At 34.7% G+C, this 19,494-nt stretch overlaps 1 protein-coding gene across 1 annotated transcript; it reads left to right on the plus strand.

Annotated features, from left to right (window-relative positions):
- The first annotated feature begins 1,235 nt into the window (after positions 1-1,235).
- Positions 1,236-18,924, plus strand: LOC134845789 (uncharacterized). Its single transcript, XM_063862870.1, has 4 exons — positions 1,236-2,807; positions 15,685-15,860; positions 17,439-17,839; positions 18,043-18,924. Exons 1-4 carry the CDS (start codon positions 2,459-2,461, stop codon positions 18,320-18,322), a joined length of 1,206 nt encoding a protein of 401 aa, XP_063718940.1. The 5' UTR covers positions 1,236-2,458; the 3' UTR covers positions 18,323-18,924.
- Positions 18,925-19,494: the final 570 nt, after the last annotated feature.

A 19,494-nucleotide genomic window follows, 5' to 3' on the forward strand; every position in this document is an offset into this window, starting at 1 on the left:
TTTGTTTGCGAATTGCCGTAGTTGAAAACCTTTTGAACGAACTCAGCTGAAAACAGCACATTAGAAACTCTTAATTAAAAAGATATTTAGCTTTAAGCAAAAAAATATTTTGGTTTCATGCTGCCTCGGGCTTCCTTGTTTTTTTTTCTAAGTTGATGTTTAGAACGCCTGCATTGGCGGTCTTGAATGGAAAAGCTTTGTTGCTTCCAGCCACCTTGCAAGCTGATTAATGTATGTGTAACAACTTTGCAGAATTTGATCAATAATAAAAAACCAATAACGAAGCAATGAAATCCAATTTTGGTGGCGTCATATATTAAGTCTGCTCCTGACCCATTTGTCTTGTTTTAGTAACAGTTTATACTCTTTCAGGTCTTTCTTTTCAATGTTTAAACACATTGCTACGATGGCACATCAATCAAGTTGGCTTTAAAAATGTTTGCTGAAATTCATTCATGTTGGCTCCAAAACATTTTGGCTCAAGCAACAAATGGAGCCAATTGCCAATTACCCGAAAACATCAAAACTTGCTCAATTTTTTTATATTACATGGACAAAACCGCGTCTATCCATAGAGAGCTGAAAAGACAAAACCATGCTTATCCGCAAAGATCTGAACTGCTCGTATGTTGGTCCTTTCTCCAGAGGCCAAAAGGTCTTAAATAGACTTAACTTTTAATCCTAGTAAAGAATATCCTGTAACTGCTCACCTCTGAAGGCCTGTCAATGGGTTTGTTTTAAAAATTGTGAATTTTGGGAACAGAGCTTTAAGATACCTGACAGCCTTCAATGTGCCAGAACAGACATCATATAAATGACACATCGAGAATTTGATGTAAGAATTGTCGACAGGCTGAAAAAATAAAACAGTTCTCCTCAAGTTCAGGTTTTTATAGGCTTGCCCCACATGCCCCAAAATTTGATTACCTTATTTGACAAACAATCGACACTTTTCAAGCACACCCTACAAAAATTTCAAATGCCCCGAAAATTCATTAAGATATTTGACAAAAAATGGAAGCTTTTCAAGCACATTCTTAAAAAAACTAAATTTTTTTTGCAAACAAGTTTTTCGAAAATTTTTCCTGAACCTTTTACAGTTTTCTGCAGAATCATTTTTTTTTGAAGTTGTTTGAAGCTTTAAGAATTAGTTTTGACTACTTGGAACATTCAGTTAAGGCATGCGCCTTTCTTTCTGGCCAAAGTTCAGTTTAATGTGAATGGGCTGAAATGGAGTTGACTTATGATGATAAAAGTAGATTAATTTAACTGGTACAGCAGTATAAAACACATGGTTACAACGGTGACATAAGCCTTGTCGTTTTCAATTCCACCTTATTACACGCATAAAGTAAGTATTCAATCGGAGTATTTTACCGCCGCTGATTTATTTATTAGTCTAGGCCACCAAATGAGCGAAGTATCTTAAGCCCAAACAGAACTCACCCCGGGACTCAAACGCTCCGCCGCTTCTAAAACAAATAAACAACCCCCAGTCTGCTTTTGAAGATCAAACTTACACCGTACTTTAGTATATTCCAAACTTAGTTCTTCCATTAACAGCCAGTTAAACATTACCTCCATCGTTAATTGATATTTTATCTTTTAAGTATTTATAAAAACGGATTTAACGCTTATTGATACAATATTGGATTAAAATTCGACAATGGGCTCTTTTTAGTGAATAAAGACCTCCTTGATGGACCTCTTAGTCTTTTGAATGTTTCTTTGTGCTTGTAGGCTGACCTTCTTATGATCCCTTTATTTTCTTGTCATTTGAGCCAGGGATGATTTATTGCAATCACAGTTTGAAACTGAAGCCAGTCCTGCAATTCACTGATTGACCGCCATCAAAATTGTATCCATTTCTTTATTTTGGATCAAATTCAACGGCAGCCTTAAAGTATATCTTTATAACCAAAAAAGGAAACTTTTTCATTAAAAAAACCACACCAGAAGGGTGGTGCTATTTGAAAATTTTAATTGACAACAAAGGGTTCCCAAATGTTCCCATGAGCTTATTTAGGAAGTAATTTACATTGTTGTATTGACAAACAATTCAGCTATTTTACCTCAAAATCATATTCAAACAAATATAAAAAATGTTTTCCGGTGGCTTCAAATAGAAAAGTTTGACCTGCTGCTGCAGACATATTGGGACTTCGTATCTTTTTTTTGTTCCTCAAATTTAAATCCATACCGACTGTTAATTTTACCGGAAAAATTTTTATATTCAAGTTGATTCTTATCCGAATTTTGCAGCTTCATGTACCACAGAAAACTGTTTTTATTGTTTTCAGGTTTAATTTACGACACATAATTTTTAGATAATTTTATTCCTTAGCTTCCAATTTTTAGCTATTTTAAAATCACCTATTCCCGAAGCTCACAATAGGCTGTCAAGCAAAATATTAAGTGAAATTATTTAGGTCAACTGTCTAACCTTTTTATTATCACAATGAGAAACAGGCTATCTCTCATTTACTACTTATTTGTCTTCGCTATTTTACTTCAAATAACTGTTTCCTTACCATCCGAAAAGGCAAAGCCAAACCCATCAACAGGCTGTGTGTACAAACATCTACCCGATGGTATGATGACAGACAAACTTACCAAGCATACCATCCTAATAGACGACCCTAGATTAAAATCTGTAGTGACCAGGCACTTCTACATTCGAGTTCCAGGCACCAACCAAGATCCTTATAAAAGAGATTCAAATCATGAGCGGGCTTTGACGTTTTACTTCCATGGATACCAGGGTAATGCTTTGGATGTGGCAACCAAATACGAGTACAATTTGATGGGTGAGTTGATGTTTTGATTAAACGTGTACGTTGATTCTTCTAAATATCTTTTCAGAATTAGAATTACAGCTACCAAACTTGGCACCCTACAAACTTTTTTTGAGGTACCTGAGATAGCTCAAAAATAATAATCGACGGCATAAATAATTTCCAGTTTGCGAAAAAGGTCGTAGCACGAAATAAAAAGAAATTTATTAAAATATAGTAAAGCTCTATCTAAACTTAGCTTAAAAAAATAAGAAGTAAAGAATAGCGTTCAATTGAAATGTGTGCTATTTTTAAGTCAGACACAATAACACTGAAGCTTGCTCACTCCGAAGGCGGTCTTTAGCGGTAAGCAGGGTCTTATAAGACCAGTAAAATAAATAAGTTTATGAAGTGAAAACAATCACAACATTTCCCCTAACTAGGAAAAATATAAACTAAGCACATACAAAATGTGTGATTTTTTTCTCGTTCTCAGAACGCAAAAAAATTATAAAAATCATAATTAACTATAATACTCAGAAGTAGAAATGTATTCTCGAAAGCCAGAATCTGAATTTTATGAAATCAATGAACAATTTTAATTTGCAAAATTTTAACATTACCATTTAATTTAGTTAATGGATTTATTTGCTTAGATCCGAAAACTTGTATGAGGTGCCTGAAATAATGTAAAACCATTACTGAGGGATTACAAAGCGCTAATTGTTGTATAGCGAGGACAAATTTAATATTTAAAACACAAATGAGGTTTATGCGAATAATCCGACGGATTATCATTTTTTGGTTACAATCGTAAATGTTTGTGTATTAACAAACTGCACCAATGGTAAGTATCTTAAACTAAAATTTAAGCTTCTCTTTTGGTTTGGATGTGAAAAAAACCCAAACTAAAATTATAACAATGACAAATCAGGTAGAAAGATAGAGTTTTAAAGAGTTTTATTTTTTTTTGAGATGGGTCAATTCCTTTCAGAATTTTATTCGCCTTGTCTAAGTAGTTCTGAATTGATGTCTGAATCATCTGAATTTTCTACAACGAAGGCAGTAAGGAGTACGTAGCTCCTGTACTTCTTCCTCGATAAACGTTCTCGATTCGGGAATCACTTCCGTCGAAATTTGTGAGGTTGTGGGGCTAGGCTGTTTGACTGACTGTGCAACCAAGATTTCCCTGCAGTCCCTCTCTTTTTTGTTCTGACCGTGACCTTGCTGAATGTGAATTGATTATCTGCTGTTCCCGTAGCCTATTCGCCATTAATATATGTATATAACTATTCACCATAAAATTTTGATGGTCTAACATTTCGTCTTGGTCTAGAAGGAATACGGTTATTATGTTCTGGTGACTCTGCCACTTCGTACACCAAGATTTTGTCTGCAGAGTCGTCGTCCAACTCCAGTACCACCAGTTCTGTAGTTAATTCTTCATTGGTTTGTTAAACATCCGGCGTAGAATCGTAGGAGTCGAACGCTGAAGGCAGTTCAGTCAGTTCTGGGGATCCGAGTTCAGTATTGCGTTGAGTATGTGCCGGTATTATGCTTATCGGGCATTCGGTTCATGGTCCCTGTGAGCTCCAATCTAAACCTACATATTCTGGTTTAATGTGGTTATCCGATGGAGTTCGTTTGTTGTTAGGGCGTGATAAATGAAAACTAGAGTCACTATTGAACCTTTGCCTGCCTACATTTCTACAAGGAAAACCTCCTACGGTCCATTCCCAATCGCTAAGGTCAGAAGTTTCAAAAGGTAAAATGAACGATTTGACTTCAGTTAAATAACCTGGGAAAAATTTCGATTTAAAACAATTCGAAAGGAATACCCAAAATTATGGGGTTATAAAGTGAAAGTCCTTTCTCTTCGGGATTACAAATTGTTTGTCTATAGGAGTTTCCAGATATCCACCCTCCACTCTGCCATCAGAAGCACAGTTGTGTGCCCTATTCTTTGACATAATTAATTTTCCGTTGTCTAAAAAGCCCTTACCGTTTTAACTGATCAAGGTCTTCCAGAGAATGTTTGGTGTTCTGTTGAAGTGTTTTTCAAATGGTGTACACTATTTTCGATTGTTTTGTGCTCCGTAAAATCTAAACGATTTATGAAACCGAGTCGATAAGTGAAGCTTTGGGAAGTTTTGGAGACAAATTTTGTAAAAGTATTTGTAAATTTTTCCACTAATCTGTCGGAAAGGTGGTCAGCTACAGTACAAAACCTAATTTTTATATGATTTGAATCTCAAAATGTTTTAGAAATGGTCCAGGTAAAACACGAGGCGTGGTCGATCCGAAATGAATTCGGGATTCGGTGAAGCTGAGCAGATTAGGTAAGAAAATCAATCACTGTTTTTGGCGGAAGTACTTGAGGCAACTTTCATTGATGAAAATTTAGAGAACCTGTCAATATATAGCAGGATATGTTTACAATGACCCCACGATAGATCTGAATTCCCTGCAAAGTCTAAATTAATCTCATTCTCTTTTACAAAATTAAGGTCTCGAAAATGGTTTAAAAAAAGTCTTTCTGGAATTAAGGGTTTGAGATTTTCTCATGTTTTAATACAACCTGGGAAATTCTTCCCGTGGAAAGATATCATCCTATTGATATGTGGCCACCAAACATATTCCGAAAGCAATTTCATCCGGAATTGGCTGGGATAGGTTTTGTGGAGAAGTTTTATGGCAGCTGTTCTTAGGACAAAGGGTAAACATAACTCGTTGTCCCTGTAGAGTAATACGTTAGCAGTATAAAGGTTTTTGTAAAACTGATTGAAATAAATGCCTGATTTAGTGATTTAATATTCTCTTTTCTCTAGAGCTCTAACCATGGAATATAAAATGCTATCTTTTTCAATAAGCCAAGTAATAAGTATACTATTAAAGAAGCTATTCATTTCCATTGGTTTTCTGGCATTTTTAGAGAATCCCGGTTTTTTCTTGCTTGTGAGGATTGATCTGAAAAAATGTACACTGAAAGCAGACGATGAGGGATTAATTACAATTCCACTATTTACATTTACATTTTTTACAATATTAGTTTCCATCGGGGTTTTAGATAATTCCTTAGTAAGGATAAAAATACAAAAAATTAAAGTTTGCGATAGTAATTTTTTGAACAATTAGTTTATGAATAATCCAGCGGAGGACATCTAGAGAAACAAAATTCAGAACGAAAATGATCAAAATCGCCATTTCTTTTCAATCTGGAACTACCTAAATTTAGAATAGGTGCGATAATCTTATCAGGTAGTGTTGCGTCAAAGGAATTTTCCGAATTTTGTCCGATCAGATAAGAGTGTGAAATTAATTTGTCTTTTAACTGAATACAAGACGAATTTATAATCAAGAGGTTGATTTTGTCTTTGTGAGATTAACCGAGGGAGAGATAGCCACGTCTGGTCTCTTTTTTGCGCACACTTTTCTTTTCTTTGCTCTTACTTCATAAAAATGATTAGAGTCAGGGACTGTGACATTACCTTTAAAAACTTTCGGTGATTTCGAAAAATCAGTTTAAATGGCCATATCGAACTTCCGCACGATTTTCCCGCTAGCAAGTTTCGCGCTGTTAAATTAATAGAGTGCATAGTTTTCTCTCCCAAAGGTCGGTAGTAGGGTTCCCTGTTCTTTCGATTTAATACATTTTGAAAGATATTACCCAATATTAAGCGGTTATGAGGTGAAAGTCTCGTTGTATTTTTCGCTGTGGAATTATTGGTTTGTGTAGGGCTAAGCTTCGAGTCGTATATCTTTTTTCTTCGGAATTACGATTTTTTTGTCTAATGGAGTTTCCAGATATTCGTCCTCCGTTCTGCCATCAGAACCACAAGTTGTGTGCCCTATTCTTTCACATAACTAATTTTCCGTTGTCTAAAAAGCCATTACCATTTTGACTGATCAAGGTCATCCAGAGAGTGTTTGGTGTTCTGTTGAAGTGTTTTTCAAATGTTGTACTCTTTTTCGATTGTTTTGTGCTCCGTAAAGTCTAAACGATTTATGAAACCGTGTCGATAAGTGAAGCTTTGGGAAATTTTGGAGACCTTGATTGTAACATTATTTTAACGGTCTGAACAAATTTTTTTCACAAATCTGTTGGAAAGGTGGTCAGCTACTGTACAAAACCTAATTTTTATATGATTTGAATCGCAAAATGTTTTAAAGGGGGCTCCGGTAAAATACGAGGCGTGGTCGACCCGAAATGATTTTGGGATTGCGTGAAGCTGAATGGAATCGGTAAGAAAATCAATCACTGTTTTGGGCGGAAGTACTTGAGGCAACTTTCATTGATGAAAATTTAGAGAACCTGTCTATATATAGCAGGATATATTTAGAATGACCCCAAGATAGATCTAAATTCCTTGCAAAGTCTAAGTGAATCTCATTCTTCTTTTACAAAATTAAGGTCGCGAGAATGGTAATAAAATTTTTCTGGAATTAAGGGTTTGAAATTTTCACATGTTATTTTACAATCTGAGAAATTCTTCCCGTGGAAGTGTATCATTTTGTTGATATGTGGCCACCAAACATATTCCGAAAGCAATTTCATCCCGAATTGGCCTGGATAGGTTTTGTGGAGAAGTTTTATGACAGCTGTTTTTAGGGCAAATGGTAAACATAACTCGTTGTCCCTGTAAAATAATACGTTAGCAGTCTAAATATTTTGTAAACAACGTAAAACTGATTGAAATAATTGCCTCATTTAGCGATTTGAAATTCTCTTTTCTCCCCTAGAGTTCTTACCATGGGATATAAAATGCTATGTTTTTTGGTAAGCCAAGCAATCAGTATACTATTAAAGAAGCTATTCAATTCCAATGTCTTTCTGGCATTTTTACAGTATCCCGTTTTTTTCTTACTTGTGAGGATTGATCTTAAGACATAGCTTCTTTAGCAAAATTTACACTGAAACCAGATTATGAGGGAGCAATTACAATTCCACTATTTACATCTCTTACAATTTTAGTTTCCATCGGGATTTTAGATAATTCCTTAGTAAGGGTAAAAATATAAAATATTAAGTTTTGAGTTAGCGGAGGACATCTAGAGAAACGAAGTTCAGAAAGGAAATGATCAAAATCGCCACTTTTCAATCTGGAACTAACTAATTTTAGATAAGGTGCGATAACCTTATTAGGAAGTGTTGCGGCAAAGGAATTTTCCGAATTTTGTCCAATTAGATAAGAGTGTGAATTTAATTTGTCTATTAACTGAACACAAGAAGAATTTATAATCAGATTATTTTTGCTGATTGTTGCAAGCACAAAATTTTCGTCATATTTTGAGGGTGGAATTGGTTTTCCATTTGGATTTCTTAAGATTAAATCTGTGAAGGCCATCTCTTTGCCTGCTAGATGTTTTATCGAAAAAATAAACGGTAAAAGACTGTCAACCCATCTGGTTAATCGGCTATGACAAGTCTTGTTTCCATGGTTACATGAAAACGCCGATGGAACAGCTTAACGATCAGTTATAATTTTAAATTCTGAACCACATAGGTAATTTTTGTAGTGTTCAACAGCCCAAACAACGCCGAGAAGTTCGAATTCGTTTGTTGAATATTTCGCTTTGTGGGGATTTAAAAATCGTCTGATAAAATAGACCGATCTCCAAACATTCCAGACCGATCTCCAAACACGACCGTTATTTGAGGCGTCTGATTTGATTCTTGTACTCAATTTCACCTCAAAATGAATATTTTCGGTTAAATTAATGAATTTCGATTCTAATTTCTTAAAAATTTGGTTATGATCAACTGACCAAGTGAATATTGATTTCTTGTTTATTAGCGGTTTGAAGGGACAACCCAGGGTTGCAACATTTGGTACAAATTTCATAAATTTGTTATTGACCCAAAAAATGAGCGCAAGATTGGCGAGGGATTGGAATCGATTTTTTGCTAAGGTTTTATCTTCCAACGGAATGACTCTTGATTTCGATATTTTGATTTTAAGCCGTTTGATTTTTTTAAAATATGGCCACTTGACTGTGAACTATTCTTGTGTAAAATCGATAAAATTTTTTCAACGATTGTTTTATGTTCGTTAAAACTTCCTTTGGAAGAGGATTATGATATCGTCAAGATAGACGTTGGTAAAAGAAATATTTTCCCTGGTTGAGTCCATTACCCATTGAAATTCATTCAGCATTTAGACAAGTCCATAAAAAACCGTTAAAAACTGATATGTACCGGTTATGTTTCCTCCTATCATGCTGAAATTGCATTGTTTACATGTGGATTCTTCCAGTTCAATTGACTGTAAGCTTTTTTGAGTTCTAAGTTAGTGAACCGAATTTCTCCGTCGTACTTTTCTGAAAGCTGAGCCGCAACGTTATTTAATAGTTTGGGGATGTTTAGCATCTGATATTTATTTGCGAATATTTGTTTGTATATAAGTTTGAGACCAACGCGAGCTTTATTGGTTTATCTTTCTTGCAGATAATTACTATTGGATTGGTAAATCTACCTTTATCACACGATTCTAGCTGTTTGATATGTCATTCGCGAATCAGTCTATCAAATTTTTTATTTACCACTGGGAGTAAATGTAACGGTACCCTTCTCTGTTTCAATTGTTTTGGTTTCAAAGGGTAACGAAAATAGGTAACTTTTAGTTGGTTTTTTATTTTACCAACTCTGCTAAATTATTGGTTGAATTTTCTTGAAAATTGTCTGTTTCGTTCTTGCATGATCCGATGGAATTTATAAATGTTTTTTTTTCGGTGTTGTTGTTCTTGAAGCCTAGAAATGGTTTCTGTGCGAATTCAACCCCGATAAGGGGTAGGTTCTCATTCCCTAATGTTTCGTTCATGACCGTCAGTGCTAAAAAAATGGTTTACTCTTTGAAATTCGGTTATGATCAACTAGTGAATACTGATTTTTTTTAAAATTAGCAGTCTGAACGGACTTCCCAGGGATGCGAGGTTTCGTACAAATTTCATAAATTTGTTAATCGGTCCAAAAAATGATCGCAATTTCTTCAAGTTTCGAAGAATTGGAAAAGATTTTTTTGCTAAGGTTTTATTTTCCAAATGTTTTACTTTTTAGGGGTCCAGGTTAAATAACTAAATTTCTCCGTCAGATTTTTCTGAAAGCCTAGATGCAACGATATCTAATAATTTGGGGATGTTTGGCATCTGATATTTGATTGCGATTATTTGTTAGTTTATAAATTTTGAATCCAACGCTAGCTTTATTGGTTTATCTTTCTCGTAGATAATTACTATTGGATTAGTAAATCTATCTTTAATCTACTATTTTAGCTTTTTAATATGTCATCCGGAAATCAGTCTATCATGTCCTTTATTCTTTATGATATTGTTTGATCCGATAGAATTTATGAAAGTTATACTCTCGGTGTTGTTCTTGAAGTCTAGAAAAAGTTTCTGTGCAACTTCAATCCCGATATGAGTTGGTTGTCATCTCTAGAATTTTTCGGTCATGTCCGTCAGTGCTGAAAAAAAGCTGTTGTTATTGTACGACCATCCGTTGTATCTGATTGGTACGATGATTTGGCCCACGATCTTTATCGAGTCGTCTGTGAAGCCACAGTTGAGGTATTTCGTAGCTTGATCGACTGTTTTGATTTTCAAGTATGGGTCGCGCAAATTAAGTTCGTTTAATACGTTTTTTTAAAAAGTTTACTGGGCTTGCTGAGTCTACCTGGATATCCTGAAAAATTAGTTGCACGAAGTTTTCTTTTCCCAGTCCGATATTCAAAAATTTATTTAAATCTTTTCCATCATTATGAGATATTTTAGTCACGTTTAATGCCGAATAGTCGTCGTTGTTACGTTGTCTGGTCTCTGACTATGCGTTAATTACATCGCAGCATTCTTCATGTACTTGGTGATTTACAGGAGGTTGATCCGATGGATGTAAAACTTCGGTATCTACATTTTGGGGATTATTTGCATTATTTACGTTTTTCTTCTAGATTTACACTTGTTTGTGAAATGACCTTTAAAATTACAAAATGCACAAATCGCGTCCTTCGCCAGACAGACCGCTAGATATCTGTTTGTAAATTTCCTCCACATTCTATGCATGAGTTTCCTCTATCTACTGCAAAATAACACTGAAACCTGCTCACTTCGAAGGAGGTCGCTGGCGATAGACAAGGTCATATAAGACCAGTTAAATAAGTAGGTTAATGAAATAAAAACAATCACAACAAAAGTAGAACTAACAATTCAATTACGCTAGTCCCTCAACTCCCATAAACTTTTTCATACAGCGTATGCATTTAGAAAACAGCATGAAAACCCAATGACTAGCTTTTTCTCATAACCAATCAAATAGCAGATTTTTAGTTTCACAGTAATATTTTTACAAATAATTTTTAAAAATGTATTTCAAGTGCAAAATTGATATTGTTTACATTGAGAGTTCAATGGCTGGCATTTTTTCGGAGGCAAATTGTTCGGAATTGAATGACTGGCGTTTTTGGCGTGTGAGGTCAACGCAGCAGAAGAGGATATAAATTTATCGTGTTATGTCCATTCCCCGCTGAATTAGTTAAAAAAAGAAAAAAATTCAGATCATTTTTACTTGATATGAAGAGATTTCTTTGACATATCGTTTTAGGATTTCCATACATAATTTTAATTTTTTGAAACTAGAATCTCATTTTTTCCCGCAAAGTTTTAGCATGATATATCAAATGCTCAAACGTCATTAAATATCGTATTATAGCTATAATACGATATTTAATGAGGTTTGAGCATTGATATATCATGCTAAAACTTTGCGGGAAAAAATGAGATGCTAAACATTTGAGTTCGTACAACAAATCAGAAAACGACAAATCATTTAAACTGTACAAAAACAGCTTAAATAGGTACAAAAATCCCCAAATATTTTCATTTTATCCGGTATTTTATCTAATTTCCGATAGCAGTTAGCACTTTGGTGTTCTACTGCTAACAAAATTCAACACAGAAGAGAAGTGGGGCTTCGCCTTACTTGAGGTACAACACAAACATATCATGGCGAGCCCACCGACAAAAAAAGGAGACAAAATCTATTAAATTAGCTAAGTAATTTCCAAAAAAGCTTCTGAATTTCACGAAAGTTTGTCTCACATGAAGTTCATTTTGAACCAAAAATGTTAACACACTTTTGCAAGTTTTAATTAGTATTGCAGCAAAACTATGAATCCAATAATACTTGAGAAGTCAACTATTGTGCCAAATTTTAATCATCAAACATTTAGGCGTTAAAACAATTTGAAAGTAAAAAAACTTTAGGTTCATCTCAGAGCACAAACACACATAAGAAAAATATCGCCCTCCAAAGGACACAAATTTGAGTAGTTAAACCGATGCATTATCGGCTGAAACATTAGCATAAAAATCCGAATAGATTATATCTTATAATTAAAAATTTCGCCGCTGAAAATTCTTTGTCTCCACAAAAAAATGAAACTTCACCTTTACGCAAAAATTGTTGAAGTTGGCACTGCAAAAAATTGTAAGAAAACTTATGATCTAGTTATAAAATGACAAAAAACAAGTTTTGGAATAGAAAACCATATTTTTTCAAAAAACACTTCAAACCAAGCAAAAATAAGCCACGAAAACTTTTGAAATAATTTATCACAATAGACAATTAAAACTACCCCCTAGTTTTGCATTGGATATCCACTTGTTGGTGAAAAACATTTAAATTTTAATCTTCACAGATTAAAACATTATCCGATTAGATGAAAACATGATCCAAAATTTATACTAAAACCTAAGTTAGGACAGTTACTTTGAGTTAAATTAAGCCGAATAAGAGAATAACAAAAAATCCGAATGACGAAATCTTCGGATAAAAAATATCGTGCCACGTAGTTTTGCAAATTTTTTCTAAAATAGTGGTTATTTGGTCATTATGTTTAGTTGTTAATGACTACAAAATTTATGCGCGCTTCAGTCGTAAACCATTTGAATTTCCATAATCGACTCCAGTTATTATTAAAAGAAGATTCCGTATAATACGTAAAGTTTACTGAAATGACAACCCTAACAGTTTTTGCAAATAACAGATAGTCCCAATGATGCTGATGCAAAAAACCAGAACTGACTGATTGATGTTTAAGAACTAGAAATTTTCCGCGGAATTCTATCCGTGATTATATCTTCGTCCAGAGTACGACCAGCTAGGTGCTGGTACACAGTATCGGTAGTCACCGAGTAGATTGAACAAAAAACTTGTACTTAGATTTTATTTGATATCTGAACCACTGATGGAATAATTTATGTGAACGTTTCACGAAAAGCATATCAAGCTCACACTACATCAGAATCAATTGTTTTGAACAAAACCAACAGACAGTTGGAAAGCTCAAGAAAACAAAAAAAAATGATTAAAAACTTAAGAACATTTTTCAACTTCCCAAGAAAATATGTGTCATCATAAATCTCTTTGAACTTAAAGAAGTAATTGACTAATTTTGTTTTCATTAATTTTTTCCTATTATGATCTATTATCTTAAAAATTTTTTAATGAGTAATTCTTTTTGTTTTAATGACATCTCAGAAATCGAAGCTCTTTTTTGAAACTAAAAGTCATACACTTTTTTCGCGACTGGTACATTTTTGCAGTTCAATAGTGGAGTTTGCCATCCTTTTAAAAAAGCAAATGAACTACAATTAAAACAAAAACTTCAAACCACGCAAACAAACTTGATCGTGAACAAATTTTAAGAATATTTTCCCAAGAAAAAAAAAACAATTTTATAAAATCATCACGGCCGTCAGTGTGTCTCTGTGCAAATACTTTTTTTTAAATCAATTTCACTGAAAACATTGAAGGCTTAAACGTGGCTTTTTGAAGGTAAATACTATTGATAATACAAACTTGAGCAGAGCATGACGAAATTTTACAGAACCTTTTTTAGCGTTCCGACAGACGTGATAAAAAAAAATAGGGAAATTTGTGAAAATTTTTGCAATCCAAGAAAGAAACTGACTTTGATTTAAATGGATCTAATTCAGTATATATATTTATTCAATAACTGGTAAACAAGCACAAAAATGAAACCTTCCTTCGGAAATTTGGCCGAAATATAAAAAACTCGGCTCAATTTGTGTTTATTTTTCAGCCAAATTTTGCAAACACTCGGCTCAATTTGAGTATGTGTTTTTGTGCTTGTCTACCAGTAATTGAATAAAACCGGAGACACTGAATTCGAACCTCGGTAGGAAAACTATTTCAACACTTTTAAGCTGAATATGCAAAACTTTCCCAAAACCTGACGTATTCCTAATCACGGTTGCGCTTGCCAGAGCATAAAAGTAAATTTTATGACAGTCTGTCACTTTTCTTTGGTCACGCAAAGTTTCGAGTGTATACCTTCAATACTTTTAAAGAAACTGAGTGTTAAAAACTTACGCTCGGTAACATCCTATATTTAAATGAAAAACGCTTCCGGCACCGAAGTTTCAAGGATAAAAATTGATTATAATGGTTTTTTATTGACTAAATGTTGTCTGTATAATCGATTATTATGGCAAATTCAGACAACCTAATGGGTTTTTAATCCATTTTAATTGATTGTTTTTTCGAAAAACAAAAACCCATTATAATCGATTATAGTCCATTTTTGTTTTCAATAAAATGGATTATTTTTTAAACATAAAGTCCATGAAAATTGATTAAATTTTCTAACTTAGGACACTACTTTTTGAAACTTTCTGCAAATTTTGAACGAGCACGTTCATCCAGGGGCGGCCAATATGTAGTATTTTTGAAGAGGCCAATATGTAGTAATTTTCCAAGAAGTGCGCAAACCGGCATTTTTGACCAGTTTTTTTTTCAATTGTCTGCATCGCTAAAAATTTGGTCGAAATACGTTCTTAATAGTGTTCTGGGAGTGCTCGGAAAACCAACTTGGCCGATCTGAAAAAATTTCACTAAATTTTCGAAATTTTTTTAAGCCCATCCCACGTCCCCATCCCCACATGCCCCCCTAAAGCCCACCCCCCCCCCCCGTCCGCCATATTTCACCCTCCTTCCCCGCATTTAAACGAAATTACCCCCCTAACCACGCGTTTACCACGCCCCAACTGAACACTATCACCCCCATCGTGACAGGTAACTATGTCTATTTAGTGCAGGTAAACGTTTATCCCCCAACGTTTACCCATACTACTTAATTATCAATCCAGGTGCGGATGTTTAGTGTTTAGTGGGGTGTGTTAAACGCGTGGGGAGGGGGTGGTTTGGGTTTAAACGCGTGTTTGGCGAGTATAACTCAATTAAAATAATAACAAAATGCGTGAATTTTTATAAATTTTCATAAGCGCGATTGAAATTAGGAAAAAGTTGAAATTTAACGGGAGAACAAAATAACTAACTTAAGTTTAACATTATTATGAAAAAAAACACCGAAAGATTTCAATAAATGGATAAAAATCCATTATAATCGATTAAAATTGATTATTTTTCTTTTGATAAAAATTTTTGAAAGTAAGTTGAAATTAATCGATTATATTGGGAATTTATTGCTTAAAAAATTGTATCATATTATCCATTTTTAATCGAATTTAATTGATTATTTTTGTTATTTTATAAAGACTGGCAATGAAAATCCAATATGATCGATTATTATCCTTGCAACTTCAGTGCGTGTTCACATGATGTCCTACCAAATTGAACCAGAAATGCAAGTGAAAAATAACAGAACTATTAAAACGATTTTTCAAAAACTAGTTGAACAATATATTTCTTTCTTTTTCGATAACTCACATAATTTCTAAGTTTTACCAGAAAAAATTAAAACCGTTAGAAAAAACTCAAAAACACGGGTTCGGTCGAAACACCAGGTAATACTCTAGGCGATTTAAAAAGACTATTCATACTGGCAAAGCATACCCTACTAGTCTTAATAATATAACCAATAAAATTTGTTACAAGGTCGTCAAGAAGATATGATAATGATCTACCCCGAGGGTCTCTCCGACTTCGTCACAGACGAGGGAGTGGAATTGTCAGACCTACAAGGCTGGAATGCAGTGGGTTCTTCTGATTCTGATGACCCCAAATGCATAGCCGCTTCTGGATTTTCACAGTGCGGGTTCAAGAGTTGCAAAGTGAGAGTTTTCAAAAAAATGTCTTTTCAAAGCACTTCTAATCAGGGGCGGATCTAGGATTTTCGAAGGGGGGATTTTAAAAAATTGAATATTTTGTCGACCTTTTTTAGGTTTACCAAATTTATTTTCTGACATCTCCCATATCACTATTTCGTATATCGACCAAATCACTATTTCGTATATCGACGCCGCAGGAAATTTTATAAAAAACTGGCCAAAAAAGGCGTTTTTAGGCACTTTTTTAGGCGTTTTTATGCGTGCCTGTTCTACTCTCAAAAATATTAGTATGTATTGGTGCCAAAGGCGCCTGTAGAAAATTTTTAGGGTCAGTCAGCAAATGCAAATCTGAAAATAGTACAAAGGCAACCTTTGGGTCAGCAGGGGGTCAAATCCCTGAGGGGGTGGGAGGCGTCCAGCCGCCCCCAGGCCCCCAAATCAGCTACTGCTTCTAATGCACTTTTTAAAATCCAGTACTCTGATATTTTTCTGATATCCAATACCTATTTTATTCTCCGCTTTTTTATAAATGTAATATTCTCCGCTATTTTTATCCAATATTCTCCGCTATTTTTTGTGATATCCAAAAGCTATTTTGTATGAAAACATTTAAAAAAATTGACGTTTATTCGTTACCATGGAAACAACCAAACACACAATACGCGGTTGTTTGCTGTTAGATATAACGTACTGATCAACTACGTTTTTCAAAAATTGTTCGAAGAAAATGACGCAATGTTTGTGCGCGGGTGTTTTTTTTTCTCCCGACAAACTTCGACTTTATAAGTTGCTATTTTGGACGGATATTTTAAATTTCATTCAATAACTTTTGCCCCAAAGTTAAACAGATATTTCACCTGTGATCATGTCTCGTTAAGTTTTGGGGGTTTAAAATTTGCCAATTTGGTACAATTACCGCGCGATTTCTTCCATGAGATTAACGCGTAAGCGGAGAATTATTCCGGGTTAGAAATCGTTATTGATTAAATTAAGGCGTGCATCTTAATAGATTCAATATTTGGCTGTATGTGAAAAATATCACTTTGTATTTTACATAACGTCCCCACACGCCTATCCGCAACACGATTTTCGAAACAGTTTTTCAATTTTTTCTTTGAAAATTTCATCAATTTTTTTTAAAAAGCGGGTGAATGACAAGGAGACGGGTCTAATCCAGACAATGATTTTAATAGAAAATACGAGAGACAGTAAAGCAAATAAAGCAGAAGCAATTAGAAGAAAACTATTAGTCAAATTTTTAATCACAATTTGTTACAGCAGTTAGTCTTTTTTCCTACGGCTTGAGGGCGAAGCAAGATGTGAAACAATTATTCGTTTCCCGCTAAAATGTTTTCCTTTTGTTTGTTTTACTCGTTGTTAAATTCCCTGTCTAGATCAGACCCATCTCCTTGTCATTCACCAAAAGCGAAAACTACTAGACCTTAAAAGACAGTCGGAACAATAATGGCTTCGCGCTGATTCGAGCGATTTTGTTTTTGTTCTGGGGTACAATTCATTCAAGTTTTAAAGTATTTTCAAAAAAATTTATGCACATGTTTTATAGGTTATTGCTACTTTTAGGAGCTCAACATATGCCACTCCTGTGCGTTTGCAAGCTGTAATAACGACACACTTTTTGTCGAAGAAATACTGGATTGGGCCATCTCTCATTTATGCATCGACCAATCACGAATAGTGGCGACCGGTCTGAGCAATGGTGGCCTCATGACTTACGAACTGATTACGAAACGTCCGGATCCTTTCCAGGCATTCATTCCTATTTATGGGGTTCCAATGACAGGCTTCTTGAACTTCTCCAACCCGGAGATTTTCGGAAAGCCGTTGCTGCACATTCATGGACTGAATGACGAATGGATCCCGTTTAACGGGTCTCTGAGCAATTTCAACGTCTCCTTCGTACCCGCTACAGATGTCGTAGAAGAGTACGCAAGAGTCCAAGGCTGCAGTTTCAACAGAGAAATGTAAAACAAAATTAGTTACAAATCAATTTCCGAAAAGATTGATATGACTTTCCATCCGCTTTGTTGATTTTATAAGCTTCACGTTTTCGTTTTTCATGAGTTGGTTTTTATCGTATTTTAAAACGAAGTACTGTGAATATTGCAAATTTTTTGACCAACATGTGAACTTTTCTCAAATCAAAAACAGGCGATTTGTCTTTCAGATGGTCCACCCCTTTCGACACGATAAACAGCTTCCAGTGCATCGAATATCCGAACTGCCAAACGGGAGCCAAAGTAGTTTTATGCACTTACTCCGGTGGACACACCTACCCTCCGATGATTGAAGAAACCACATTCTATTTCCTGAATCAGATTTCAGAACAGCCATGGCGAAAAGAAACAAAGGATTTCGCTAGTTTTTCGGATACGTTTGCTGCCTCGTATAAAACAGATTTAGCCACAGTTTTGTTCTTTCAGATGCTCTTCATATTCTGCATGTGATTTCATTGCCTGCTATGTTGCATTCGCAAATGAACATTTATTCATATTGCTTATGCGTTCTTGATCCAATTTAGAAAAAACTGATGGAAAATGGAAAACTGATGGAAAATGGTGCGAGTGCAAACATTTAATAGTGCAAAAATCCCATAGTGCAAACATCCGAACTTACACAATAGTTGCGTAATAATAAGACGTCATAATCTCAAAAATATGAAAAAAGCTCAGTGGACGTTTTAATAAAAATAATAATTTGCTTTTATGCGTTTCGCAGAGGATCTATGCAAGACCTTGCAGCCTCTCTAAGCATATTCCGTTTCTATATATTTCTCCACACTCCAGACAGTTAATTTGTTGAGCGGTGCTCTTTTTTAGCCACTCAATGTCGTTTTTTTTGCGCCTAAAATTTTCACGTGGTACCACTATTGCCGCCGAAATCGGTCAAGCTGTGCTAGAGCTGAAGGTAGAGGTCAAGTGAGAGCTCGTCCTCACGCACTATCGTTAGTAGTCACACAATTTCCGTTGGAAAAAACCATTGCGTTTCGCTTCAAAAAGCCTTTTAATACAACCTTGAGAAAACTTTCTATCTACTCTCGTAGCGGAGAAACGCCATTAAAATTTAAAACGCCGTCTTCAATCTGGCGTTCTTATGATAAATTGGCTATTTCAGATGAATTTGCCGCAGTTCATAATTTGTTTTTGGTCAAAAAACAGAACAGTGAAAATTAGATTCTTGCTCTTTTTTGAACATTTTCGGATCTTAGGACAATTCAAGCTGCTTTTCGGATGTTTGATCTATTGGATGTTTGCATGGCATCCACGAAATATTTGTGCTCCGGTGTTTTTTTTCAAACTAATTTTGACTCTTCAACTGTCTGAAGCTATTAATATCTGGAAAAATTTACAGATAATTCTCTTTCGTTTTTTTCGCGAAGTTGAAGGTTTAAAAATAGCTGTATTGGACCATTTATTTTGATTACAAAATTCGTCCCATGTGGAAAATTTTCTTATGCTCACGCGCACGCAATTTTTAGATTTGGTAGTTTGTCTATTGGTTTTTTTAATGGGAAAGTATAGCATAATGGACGATAGATCACACTCTTCATCAACCAATTAGAATTGGCACAAAAATGGAGGTTCTCTTCTCAAGGGTTCCTAATTAATAATACAACACA

Source organism: Symsagittifera roscoffensis, chromosome 5 (genome assembly GCF_963678635.1).
Source record: "Symsagittifera roscoffensis chromosome 5, txSymRosc1.1, whole genome shotgun sequence".
Lineage (NCBI taxonomy): Eukaryota > Metazoa > Xenacoelomorpha > Acoela > Convolutidae > Symsagittifera > Symsagittifera roscoffensis.

Bases quoted from the DNA above. Each gene is read 5' to 3' on its own strand.
- LOC134845789 (XM_063862870.1), top strand. From the start codon at position 2,459: ATGAGAAACAGGCTATCTCTCATTTACTACTTATTTGTCTTCGCTATT. The intron at 15,861-17,438 runs GTGAGAGTTTTC...TGCTACTTTTAG, and splicing joins GCGGGTTCAAGAGTTGCAAA to GAGCTCAACATATGCCACTC. The intron at 17,840-18,042 runs GTAAAACAAAAT...TTTGTCTTTCAG, and splicing joins TGCAGTTTCAACAGAGAAAT to ATGGTCCACCCCTTTCGACA.